The sequence below is a fragment of the Condylostylus longicornis genome, unplaced genomic scaffold (assembly GCF_029603195.1).
Source record: "Condylostylus longicornis isolate FDR11 unplaced genomic scaffold, ASM2960319v2 ptg000010l, whole genome shotgun sequence".
NCBI lineage: Eukaryota > Metazoa > Arthropoda > Insecta > Diptera > Dolichopodidae > Condylostylus > Condylostylus longicornis.
This window is the reverse complement of record NW_026577979.1, coordinates 10,962,766-10,977,141: the sequence shown is the minus strand read 5'-3', so window position 1 is coordinate 10,977,141 and position 14,376 is coordinate 10,962,766. Positions and strand designations below refer to the sequence as shown.

The window sequence follows — 14,376 nt, the reverse complement described above, 5'->3', positions numbered from 1 at the left end:
ATGCGTACCGGGTTAGTCATTTTAAACATTCGTTTTTATATAGTATAAAACACGGGGTCTTGAAAGTTTATTTTATTTTTTAATTTTTAAATTTATGACTTTAGTTTTGCTATCATTTTTACATAAATCCATTAGATTATTTGTATGTGTTGTAAATATATCGTGCTAAATTTTTCTATAATTTCATACTAAAATAATTATATATATATTTAATTTTTAGAAAAAGGCTGCGCCAGCAGCGGCTGCACCAGCACCAGCAGCTCCAGCAGCAGCCGCAGCAGCTCCAGCAGCAAGTGGAAAAGCTGCACCAGCCGCAAATGGAAAAGCAGCTGCTCCAGCAGCAAACGGAAAACCAAAAGCACCAGAAAAACCAATGACAGAAGAAGAAAAGAAAGTTTCCGAGGTACACGAAAAATATTTAAATGCAAGAAATTAGCATTGTCTACATACATCAATGTTAATCAATAAAATGTAAATCATATGTACTGTATTCCAGTTGGAAAAATGATATTGTCAACTATATGTATTTTGTATCGATGACGTCTAACTAAATTTATGTTTTTAAATGATTCACCACACACACGTACACCATGTCGTTGTCCATCATATTATTGTCAAAACAGATTTGTGCTGTATAAGATAATTAAAAGAAAAATATTAATTATTTATATTTTTATATTATTAACAAAAATCTAAATTTTCGTACAGTTAATAATACTTATTTTTTTTTATATTTTACAATTTCTAAATTCTAAAATGAATATAGGCTAAGAAGGCTAAACAAGCCGAAATTGAACGCAAGCGTGCTGAAGTACGCAAGCGTATGGAAGAAGCTTCCAAAGCCAAAAAGGCAAAGAAAGGTTTCATGACACCAGAAAGAAAGAAGAAACTTAGGGTAAGCTTTTTTGTTGATTACTTAAACTCTACCTTTTAATAAAAAATTTTCCCATTCATAATATAGTTGTTGTTGCGTAAAAAAGCTGCTGAAGAATTAAAGAAAGAACAAGAACGTAAAGCCGCCGAACGTAGACGTATTATTGAAGAAAGATGCGGTAGTCCTAGAGATCTTGATAGCGCTAGCGAAGGTATAAAATTTTATGTTTCATTTTTCTTTCCGATTGCAATACACTTATATTTATGAAATTTTATTAAGAGAAATTAAAAATTATTTTTTAAATTAAATTGTTAAATAATTACTCGACGTCATAAAAAATTAGATTTATAACTAAAATAATATAATTTATAAACTTCGATTAAATTTTAATTAATATTACTCCAAGAATTGTATTCAACATTTTATATTCGTCACAAAAATATTCTACACACCAATTTTTTTTTACCGTTATTGTCTTAATATTCTATGGTGAGATATAAAACAAACCTTTTACGAATTAATAAATAATTTTTTATAAATTAATATTATAAAATACAAAACTACATAGTAAAAACACACTAAAAATACAATAAAACAAAACAACAACATTGTAATACATAATTACACTATACAATAAAATTTTAGAACAACTCAAAACTTTATTGAAGCAATTCCATGAAAGAATAAATAAATTGGAGGACAACAAATATGATCTTGAATATATCGTTAAAAGGAAAGACGTTGAGGTACACTTAAAATGCAAAAAAAAAATTAAGAAATTGCAAAAAATCTTTTTGTGAATCAAAACTTTTAACGCTATTAGATTCCTACATATAGAAGTGTGATTGAAACGCGCTATTGAATTGTCAAGAATAAATTTAAAAATAACAGAAAAATTTTATCATACAATCAATTTGAATGAAAAAATTATTTAAATTTTTTGCTGTCCAAATTTCAGTAAAATCGTATTACTACACAATTCAGCAATTGAGTGGATTAGTAGTAACGCAATATTACTGTAATTTGAACGCGACCGATACTAAAAATCAATTTATTGTATTTTTATTTAAATACAAGTTTTATATTGAATTTTCAAATAAAATTTCAAAGCACTTAATTATTTAATTTATTGAGCAAAAATAGCAAGTGTTGAAACTTGTTTAAAATTTAATTCTTCAATTATCACTTTTATATGTAGAACTATTTTTTTTCTTTTTGTTCTTTTTATCGATAAATATTTTGCAATGCAAATTAAAAATGAAAAAATTCAATTTTATTTAAAGCTTTTAAATGTTCTTCTATTCTTCTAATTGGCAACTTATGATTTTTTATTTGTGAATATTTTTTTTAATTCTCTTCTAAGCAAAATTTATTTCTATCTTTTCTAAAAAATATAAAAAACAACAACACAAATTTTATTTAATTATTTAAAAACTTTATATAAATATTAAATTTTATGAAAAGAATTAAACTAATACGGCAACACTTGCAAATGTCAAAATATTAAAATGAAAAATTTTATAATATATAAAAGAAATAATTTTAACATAAAATCAACGTTAAAATAAAAATGTCAGAAAAAATGTATAATGGCAAAATATGACTGCCGAATAATAATGATCATAATTCAATATTAAAATAATTATTAATATTTAAAGTAAATGTATAAAGTAAAAGTTATTAATTTTATTGGAAAATTTAGCTTAAATTATTTTAAGCACTAAAAAAAAAAGTAAATCAAAATTATGATCATTATTAAAACATTTTTTATTTCATTCTTAAGCTTTTAACCTCATATAATTTGTATGAATTGATTTAAGAATATTTTGATTTGCTATGTGAAATTCTTTAAGCCTATAATAATATTGAGTCTCGATATAAATCAAAGCGATATATGAAAAAATCAAGTACATTTAACATTAAGAATGAGAACAGCGATAAAATTTAAGTTTCAGGAATGACGTACAAAATTATATTTATATACATATAATTAATAATTAAATAATATACAGATAATTACATGCAATAATACAATATAAAGTGTCCCAGAAATTAAATGATGATAATTTAATGAATAAATATAATACACACCATCGTCTCATTTATTTAGGGAATACCGAAATTTTTATAATATCTTAAAAGTTTGAAAGTGAACAATATTACCACAATAATTTGAAAATTTTAAGATATTTTTTAATAAATTCAAAAGAAATTTATTATGTCATTTAAAGATGATGAATTTTTCTTCTTTAAGGTTAAGTAATTTTTATGTATAACAAAAAAAATTTTTAAATACAAAAAAATTTCTTATGTTTTTTTTTTATTGAAAACATAATACAATATAATTTATATCTGTAGATGCATTAAAAAAGGCCTGCAAAGAGTTTTATGACAGAATAAGTAACCTAGAAAGTGCAAAATATGACGCTGAATATGTTGTTGCACTAAGAGAATTAGAGGCAAGCAAAAATAAAAATAATAATTATTATTTCTTAATAATTATCTTTTCTCTATTTAATTAATTTATTAAAAAGAAAATTTCTTATAATTGACTCTAATTTATTAAAAACAAAAAAAAAAAACAAATAATTATTTTATTCTTAATTAAATTATTAATTTTAGATTGTTATATTAAGGGAATGATTTATGATGGCTGTAGCTAATTAAACATATAAATTAAACAAAAAAATAATGACACAATGAAGTAAAAACTGATCTATTAAAAGAAAAACCAAAACCCCAGTAAAAAATTAGATTTAATTTTATTAATATTCCTTAATAGCTTATTTATACTTAAAGGTTTAATAATTGACCGAAAAATTTTTTTAACAATATTATCTAGTTTAGTTGTCCATCAAATTTTAATAATATTAAAAATTATAATATTGATTATTATAATCTTTTTTAGTAGAAAAATCATGAATTTAAGAAAAAATCATCTTATTGCATCTGGAATGTGTATTATTTCTCTTATATATAAATTCGCATTTTTATTAATTGCATTTACAATATTGACAATAGATTCATGTATGTAATTATAAAATGGCTGTTCCCCAAATATTTAAGCAAAAAAATAGTGTTTTTTAATCTATTAAGCTCTTTAACATTATTTGCGACTAAAAATTATAGTGAACACAATAAAATAAAGCTTTTTTAAAAATTTACTTGATTTTTACCAGTATAATTAATAATAATTATTAAAAATTAAATAGCAATCTTTAATAAAAAGAGTAAAGTGACTTCAAAATTGCAGTAATACTGTTATACTGTTATATTTCTGATTAATAGCTTAATTGTGTATTAATATCTTATTACTTTAATTTTGAAATCATCTCTTTTTATTTTTATTTTTAAGTAAGAATACACAATCATATTTTTTAATATCTATTAAGAAAATAAAACTTTGAAAAACTTTATGCTAAATTATGTAGTATTAAAAAATTGAAATAATTTTTGCGTTATAAATGATCTCAATCAAAAATCAATTTAACACAAAGACACTATATGAGCAACTCCTAAATGAATTCAATTTATTCAGCAATTAAAATTATTTATATTGCTGATTAAATCAAATTCAAATTAGTTCATAGCATGTACGAGTAGGTGGACTCATAAATTTTATCTTATTCAAGAAGAAAATTAAATTACTATTAATATAAACAATTAATAATTCGGCGTACATTATTTATAAAAATAAAATACAATTAATATATTATGTATAGTAAGAGTATAATATATTTGAATATATAAACAAAAATTATAATTTAAGCTCAAACAATAAATTATTATAAATATAATATAGAAAAAAAAAAAGTCATCGTAAAATTTAAAAATAAAATAATATTATTTGCATAATTTGAAATGTACAATATCTACAATACATAATATATATACATGTATAATTAATATACGATAATATATAGCTGATCTTCAGTCCATATGTAAACAGTATTGGAAAAGGATATATGAATTGGAGGGTGACAAATTTGATTTAGAACACATCGAGAAATGTAAAGCACAAGAGGTAAAACCTGAATTGAAAGTTTTAATAAAAATTCAAAACAAAATACAATATATAAATAACAAGTTCTATATATATATATATATATTATATAAATTGAAATACATATAATAAAATGAGAATTCCAAAATATTCCTATACATAATTTATTCTAATATAATTTTTATTATTTGTTAATATACTTTTTTTTCTAATTTATTTTTTTGAATTTAATTTTGATTTAAATGAAAATGATTTTATTAAATAAAAGATTTATATGATTATTATTGCTATTTTATATACCATATAAATTTTATATGGCATATATTGCATACATAGTGTTAACGAAAACCCAAAAATAAATCAAAAATAAAAAAAAAACATGAAAAGATGCTTGAAAATTATGTAAAAAGAATCAAAATACAAATGTGATATTTTTTACTTATTTTTAATTTTTTGTTATTTTCTTGTATATGGTATAAATATTTTTTTTTAATTATTATTATTATTTTTTGACCTTCTTTTAACATTTGATAAAATCTTTGCCAATATATACAATAAAGAGAATATACAAAGATATTAAAAGAAATGTAAAATGTCAAAAATTATAAAATTGACGAATTTTGAAAATATTATAAAATTTGAACTGGAAAATACGAACACTTAACTAAATATAAAATTATCCGAATAAATCAAGTTGACGGTTCACAATCATTGTCATTTAAATAGGTTTTTCAAATTATTAAACATTCTTTTGAACTACCGCCTAATCATGTATCTCGGTTTCCATCTCACTCTTTATTCGATTTTAAATTAGAATTTTCTTTCCTTTATGGATATTTCCTTTTTCTAATAAGATTATTCATTTTTTCAATTGGATTTTTGCTTTTTAACTCAAATTATCGAATTAACGTCTAACCTTCAAAAATAAAATGAAAAAAATAATGACTAGTAATTTTTCACTCTTGACGAATAAAATAGTGAGCTACACGATCACGCTCTTAACATTTTCCTTTGACTTGTATATTGTTTTTATAGCCTGCATACTATTAAAATAGAAATATTAATATATTCTCTTTTTGTATATGATTGTCAAATATATATACATAGTTGTACTTTTTGGAAAATGAAGTTCTTAAGATTTGAAATGCAAAACTTTAACAGTTCTACAATCAATTTGTACATGAAATTTTTAAAAGTTTTGCAATGCCAATTACGGAGCTTATTTTCGAACATCCCAATATACTTTTTTTTATTTAAATTTTTTATAGTTTGAAATTGTTAATTATTACAAAAACTTATTACCCCAAAAAAAAAAAAATAGCAGAAACGAAAACAATGATCTTAAAAAGTCAATAATATAAAATATTTAAAAAAATTTTTTTTATAATATTTTGCTAAAAAATTTTATTAATTTTAATTTTTCCTTGAATTTTTTTTTTTTTTATAAATAATTTTGTTGGTTTTTGATGATATGCGATCCTTTAAATATTAAACTGTTATATAAAATAATTAATAAAAATGAAATTCCGTAATAATATAAAAAAAAAATGAAACTTTTTTAATATAAACTTCGAATACATTTAATATGAACTTAAGAATGAATTTAAGAAACCATTACTGATATTTAATTGAAAAAAGTATTTTATATATAATTAATTTATAAATAATTTATAATAATAATGTATAACTAACTAAATTTATTAATTTAATATTCTGATTTTTTTTATTATATTAATTGTATATTTAATTTGAATTCGTCTGAACACATAACATTTGAGCAATATTTGAATATTTTATATAAAAGCTATAATATAATTATTTATAATGACATAAATTATTTATTAAAGGAAGTTAAATTAATAACATTTTACAATACGTAATGAATGAACAAGTGTTGCTGAAAAAAACTAAAACAAACCAATTTTTTTTCATCTACAATTACAAATTAAAATTGTTGCAATCAAAACGAAAATTTTGCATCCCATGAGAGTAACCTCGAAATTTTAACAAAATACGTACATATTTATGTATATTTTAAATTAGATTTTTATATATGTATATATATATACATATATTTTCTGCAATATAGAACTTTTCTAAGGGCAATGTATGTTAATGTAATAAAATATCTTAAAAATACATGAAAAAAAATGAATTATGAATTTTAGAGAAGTTTTTACATAATATATATGTTGTTCATTGAAATTGATCTATAAAATACTAAAAATATATATGTATATATATTTCTGTCAAAATATAAAATAAAATGATGCCTAAATAATATGAAGATAAAACAAAAAAATGTGGTAATAAAAGACTTACCTCGTAAATTTAAATTTTGCTTTCTGCCATTACTGCCATATATTTAAATTTGCCGTGGCGCATTTTTGAAACAATATTTTGTGGATTCTAAATAAGTACATACCTATATGTACATAATATACATTTATGTGATTAATTCCTAATTTAATGTATAATTTATTTAAAAACTAGAATTAATTATGGTAGACAAACCCCTAATTCTGAACAATTTTATTTGTTCCTAATTTTTAAAATCACTTTTGAATAATTTGAGTTGTTGACAAGTGTCAAATTTTTCAGATCAAATGATTGAGCTCCATTTCGAGTAATTTTTGAATTATACTCCATTTTGACAATGTTGATATCTAAAACAAAAAAAAATTAAAATATGTTTTTAAAATAAAATATTTGAGTTATAAGGTGTAAGCATTAATGGAAATATTAATAAATTCAAATATTTTTTCTATATTTATCAAAAAAGAAATTCTCCACCATATTTTTCAAATTATCCAAATTTATTATTTTACTTATTACCACAGGATTTTGTATTATATGAATTACTTTTTGAGGAAATATTTAATTTTGCCACAATATTATTTTTCTAAAATATTTTATCAAAAAGTTATTCATTTTCAGAAGACTTTTTTTTTTAATTTTTCGATTTTTGGCATCATTAAAACATTAAAAGAATTCTATATAGTGAATTCTAAAATATTCTTGTAAACAATTCTGCTTCTAATTCCGTATCTGTTACATTAATGGCAAAATGTAAAATAAATAATTTAAAATTAATTTAAAAAAAAATATGGAAAAAAAAAAACAAAAAAAAAAAACGAAAAAACGAAACATATATTAATGTTTTCCAGAGGAATTGAAGGAGATTTGTGAAGAATATTTCGAGCGTATGTATTTATGCGAAGGTCAGAAATGGGATCTGGAATATGAAGTCAGGAAAAAAGACTGGGAGGTACTGCAATTTTATTAAAACCTTAAAAATTTACAAAAAGGAGAAAATTTATATAATAAAATTCAATTTAATTTTAAATATATATGCACTCACATATATATTTTATAAAAGTTATATACAAAATTAAAAAAAGAAAAATGAAATTAATTATTACATTAAAAAACAAAAAAACCTCAACATCATTTGACATACATATTATACAATCTCTCAACAATACTTTACAATACCTTACAAATTCCACAAAGAGAAATCCACAACAAAAAAATTAAAAAAAAACTAAACTCAAAATTTCACAATTTTTAAATTAAATTACAAATTACAATTTTACACCTATTTTACACCTATTTTATTTCAAATGTCGTTTCATAAAAACCAAAAATCATCGTACTTGAAAATCAAAAACAAAAATAAATTTACAAAATTTTTTTGATTTTTTACACTTTTCTCCTTCTCTCAATTTCCCTTTTTTTCTCCAATATGAAAACACTTTATTAATGTTAAAAATTCATTTTGATTTCCTTTTCGGTTTTGTTCAATTTTTTTTTTTTTGATTTTGAAATATTTTAATTACACATAAATTTTTCATAATCAATCACCGAAAAATTTCCATCAATTAGAATAAAAGAAATTTCCCTCTTGTTTCTTTTTCAGTTACTCTTCCAACAATTTCCCAATTTTTTTTTTGTTTTTCTAACGAAACAGAATGTTTCTTTTATACATTAAGAGATTTACTTGAGTAATTTAATACATATATTAAATATACTAGTCAAATGAGAGAGACTTTTGACTCTGAAACGACGATTACTGTATTGTGCTTTAGGCTACTATTATATAGTGATTCGGCTGGTTTTAAAAAATGGTTACCATAAAATATGCATCTCAGTAATATCAGCTGCCGAATGGCTTATCATACTGGTTTCTAAACGTAATTAATGTTGATCTAATAATTTTGAAATGATTTGTTTAGTATTAGACTTCAAACATACTGCCAGATTCATGACAGATGAAACATTTTGAAAATGAATAAATTTTTTCTTTTATTTTCAATTTTTCCTGTTCAGAACTACCAAAATAAATTTATTATATTTTGTGTATAATTGTGGAAAAATTCTTCAAAATCAATTTTATTTCAAAGTAGCATAAAATGGAAAATAAAGTGTTGTCGTGTTTATATTTCTGATCAGTATGACCGGCGTCCTTCGTAATAAGGTTAAAATTAAAAAATGATTTTATTAAACCAAATTTTGTATGAAAGAACGTCCTGGAAAAGAAATTATTTTTTTTGTTTTTTCACCTTTTTCTTCATATCCAAATAAAAAAATTATTCACACAAAATGAAATTATAATATTTACACATATTTTTACATCATTATTTTATAAATACATAAAATATTGTTTACTTGTGTTTTTTATTTGATTTTTGTCAAAAGAAAAGTATTTAATTTTTTTTTTTTGAATTTTTAAATAGTTTATCTAGAGCTATATGAATTTGTATATGTTTAAAAAATTTTTTTGTAAATGACAATTATTTTTACATCGAAAAATTAATATTAATTCGTCATTATATCAAAAAATACACTCTCCAAACATTTCAAAAAATTTTTGTTTCATTGAAAAAAAAAACAATATGTATATCTATTTATATACATATATACATATATTTTTTTGTCATTAGTTTGCATTTGTTTGTAGAGTTTTATTTAATTTACTTTTTTTTTTGTTACTTTTATACTTTTTCATTGAAATAAAGTAGTAATTTTTTTTATCATTTATTTGTAGTACATATTAAATATTTTATAAAATAGAATTAAATTATAAATGAAAATCATTTGTATATTTTTAGAAAATATACATAGGCATATAATTAAAAATATACAATGAGATACCTACATATAAAAAGAAAATACTAAAAATACTGTAATTAAATATTGGTAAAACCTGGTAATACTATTTAATAAAAAAATATTGAGTATGGATCATTACTAAAAATTTAATATAAAAAAAACGTGTGTCTCATCTATCGTAATCAATATTATGTGCAATACATACTATTTGTACAAAATCATAAAAAAAAAATTTATATCTGTTATATAAATACAAAAATTGCATTATATACATTTTCTATAATTGTATACGGTTACATAATTCATTTAAAATTAACAACATAGTCAAATTACTTCATTAAATTACTTGTAATGCGAGAAACAAACTAATTGAGTTATGAATAATTTTAAAATGAGAAATCGAAAATGAGATTAAGTAAATGAAGCATTAGTTTTCAAAGAGTTTGAGCTTATTGCGAAATTTAAAATATCTTAAATAAATTTTATAACTTCAGCTTTTCACTCTTAAATTAGTCAATAAATAAATGTGCGAGAAAACATGTAATTTATTAAGTACTTCTTTATGTACTCATTTCTCATTTTATTGACAGATAATTTGTACTATAATGCTACTTTAATTACAAGTAATTATATCAAGTAAAATTATATTTCCAATATACTAATTACAAATATGTAATCATTTAGTTACCATTACCGTTATTAATTTTTTATTTAATTCCTTTTAAAGTCCCCACATAATATAAAGATAATTTTTTTATTATGTCTTTTTTTTGAAATTCTAAATTAAATTTAAGAACTACAAAAGCTAAACTAGTTATTTTTGAAATTCATAATATGAAAAATTAATAAAAAAATTAATTGAGTATAATTCAATGAAAATTTTATTTTTGTCGCACCATTTCTCTTTCTCAAGTATTTTAGCATATAATAATTTTTGAAATTCGTTTAATATTACGTTAACCAAGAACCATCGCACCATTTTTATATTTTTTTGATTAATTTTATAATCTTAAATATCGCATTCAAATTTTTTTTCATCATTTTCATTAAATTATTACATTTATTTCGTAAATTTTTTTTTTCATAAAATTTAACTTTTCGAAAAATTCAAATTTATGATTTTTTTAATTTTCAAAATTTTCAGGGGTAAATATTATATTTTATAACTTTAAAAGAAAAAAAAAGAAAAATAAAATTATTTAAAATAAAAGAAAACTAATTTGATGGCACAGTATGGCACACAAACTATTATACATTCGTTGAAAAAAAAGTATAATTATTTTATATAGTTCTTTGTTTAATATTAAAGTCTACCTACGTCATAAATTTCTCAATAAATTATTTTATATATTATTTTATATACTATATTGTAGAAATAATAAAAAATTCATTGAATTTCATTGAAATATTGAAATTTATTTTTTTTTATTATTTTTTCTTATCTTTGTATTTTTCGCATTTCGGAAACCTAATTTCTTAATTATAATAAAATTCGATAAAGTCTATTTGTTTTATCATCGTTATCACATCGTAGTTTTCCAAAGTTTATCATACATTTTTATTAACTTGTATGTTACGTTGGCGAAATTTGCTTTCAATATATTATTGGCTGATGTAGTAAAGAATTTATATATTGTGCATCATCATTTTCATATCATAATCTTACACAGAAATTCATTTACGGAAATTCGAAATTGTTAATTAGCAATTCGATAAACGAGTAAAAATCTTAAAATTTAACTGACTCAATAAATCAAGATGGCACAATGAGCATATAGTTTTTTATATAGGAAAATAAAATGTAAAAATTCTTCTTCTTAAATATTATGTAGAATAAAAAATTTCAAAATAAATCTATTGTTTCTATAAAATTTAAAATTTTCAATTGCATGAAAATCCTTGCCAAAAAAAAAAAAATTTAAAATTATTATTTTAATTTAGTAAATAATAATTGTAAATTATTTCAAATTTTAAAAACTTTGATGTTTCCCAATTAAAATTATCTCTATACAAACCAATAGTAAAATTTTTAGTATACCATCATTCTTTTTGTTTACCGTTTTCTTTTTGTATATTTTTTATTATTTTTGTGCTTCTACATACATACCCATACATACACATATATTTTACTTATTAAATGTATAGAAAATAACTACCACATGTATAAATAAGATAATTAACCCATTAGTGAACAATTTTTTTTTTATATTAAATTTCTCCAATTTTTAAGTGGATTCGAAAAAATTTAATGGTATATTTAAATTTGAAAAAAAATTTTTTTTTTGATCATTTTAATTCTCAAATTTATTATGGTACCATGGTCTATAATGGGTTAATAAAAAATTTTCATTGTACATATATTTTTTTTTATTTAAATATCATGAAGTTATAAATATTAATCCATTAATTCCTCTCTACAAAATAATTATCTATTTTCAATTTAATACACACATTCGTATATCAATTTCTCTTATTTATTTTTCTGCTCTACATCTGTATAGGTAATAATGAATTTTGGTAAAATAAAATCGTTAGTACATTGCATGCAAAGTTAAATTCAATTCATTCAATAATTAAATCCAATATAATACGGCAACAAATTCAAAGATATACAGAAGCGTTGTATTATACAGAAGATCTACATACTTAAAATTTTAAAATTGATAATTTCTATTGAACAATCAAGCTTGGCTTATGTTTCAAACAATATTAAAATAACTTAAAAAAATAGAGTTTTATCTTTGATGTTGCAATAATTTGCAATCATATTTGATTATTCCAGAGAGTTCGAATTAAATTAAATGCGTATTTATAAATCGCTGCTTATAGAATTTAATAACTTATTAAATAATTGTGTTCGATAGTGGCAATATACTTTTAACCTAAATTATATTGCAACAATTGCATAATGAAATACTTATAATGGTAGAAAGTACATTTTCAAATTAAGAGAAAAATCTAAATTCTATTTGCTATAATATTGACGAACGCCTTAGCGATTTGTAAATGTTCACTTATATATGTACTACTTCAATGTATTAATTCGTCTATATATCAAGGGCGTAAAATAAAATAATTATTTGATATTATTAAAATACAAATACAAAAAGAAGAATTTTTAATTTCGTCTTTTTGTATATTTACCTTAAAAAAATAATAACGAAAAATATTACAAATAAATGATAATTTTAATTTTAAAATTTAAATGTTGAAAATTAATTAAATATTTAATTAGCATATGATATATATGTATATATCACAGATATATATATATAATTTTAAATTATTTAATACAAAATTTTATAAAAATTCTATTTATTTTATCATTTTAAATTTCAAATAAAATTAAAATATTTTAGTTGAATGATAATTACAGTTGGTGATCATTTATACATATATTTATATATTAATTATTTTAGTAAAAATAGTAAATAAACATTCAATCACATTAAATAACATTTATTTAATAATTTTATTTTCCATTATATATTTATAATATTGTAATATTGTAAATTTATAAATTGAAATTTTGAGTAAATTGCTTTTTCAATTTAGAATTTAGTGAGAGATACGAGAAAGAGAGAGAGATGTATTTTTATGCATTTTTCTCATTTGAGTGAGTGAGATGCAATATTATATAAATAATTTAATTTAAATAAAAAACACATAGTAGACGTTACTTAAATTCAACATAAAATTATAATTATAAAAAATCATTAAAATTTCACATTTACAAAAACGATTATTACTGTTTTATATATACTTATACATAATATAATATGTGCCATACTGTGCAGTACCTCGTCTTGTGATAATTTACGTATACATAATATACATGTACATTATATTATTATATTTTTTTTTGTTTTGTCTATAGTCGTAACAAAATCATTTTATAAAATCAAATTTAATGTTAAAATATCATAAATTTTAATAATATAAATGTTTGTTTTAATATTTTTTGTATGAAAAATAAAAATATAATTACATATTTTTATTATTGGTCCTTCATGCAACATATTATTTTTAGAACACTTCTTATAAATTTTGAATTTTAGTTTCCTTTTTAGTAATTTTGTTTAATTAAATTAAAAATAATATTATAAATTTTTCATTTTGAACAAATATCTCAATTTTTAAAAGTTCATATTTAAATTTTAAAAATAAAATGTTGGTTTTCCTATATTTTTCTATAAAAAGAAACAATGAACCGTTCAATATAAACGTTACAATTTTAACAGTAAATTTAAAGTGACAATAACTTTCGACACTCGTAAAACGTTTTTCGTTTTTTGAGTTTTTTAATTCAAAATTGCAAATATATTATTCATATTTTGAAAATGATTCCCCAAAATTTACATTATTATTCAAAAATTCCAAAAACCTC

General features: G+C 20.4%; 1 protein-coding gene across 14 annotated transcripts in view; it reads left to right on the top strand.

The window, feature by feature from the left end:
- The window catches only part of LOC129619015 (troponin I), a 33,113-nt gene that overhangs the window by 7,323 nt on the left and 11,414 nt on the right, over window positions 1-14,376 (top strand). For 5 of the 14 annotated variants that reach the window (XR_008697836.1, XM_055534059.1, XM_055534062.1 and 2 more), the window contains exons 3-6: window positions 221-403; window positions 767-895; window positions 962-1,085; window positions 8,045-8,145. Coding sequence is in view for 13 of the 14 variants with exons in the window: in XM_055534059.1 (XP_055390034.1) it covers window positions 221-403; window positions 767-895; window positions 962-1,085; window positions 8,045-8,145 (537 nt within the window). In the remaining variant the exon portion in view is untranslated. Of the gene's footprint in view, window positions 1-220; window positions 404-766; window positions 896-961; window positions 1,086-1,519; window positions 1,621-4,797; window positions 4,899-8,044; window positions 8,146-14,376 lie in introns of all 14 variants that reach the window. The other 9 variants (XM_055534060.1, XM_055534063.1, XM_055534066.1 and 6 more) reach the window with 5 other exon arrangements.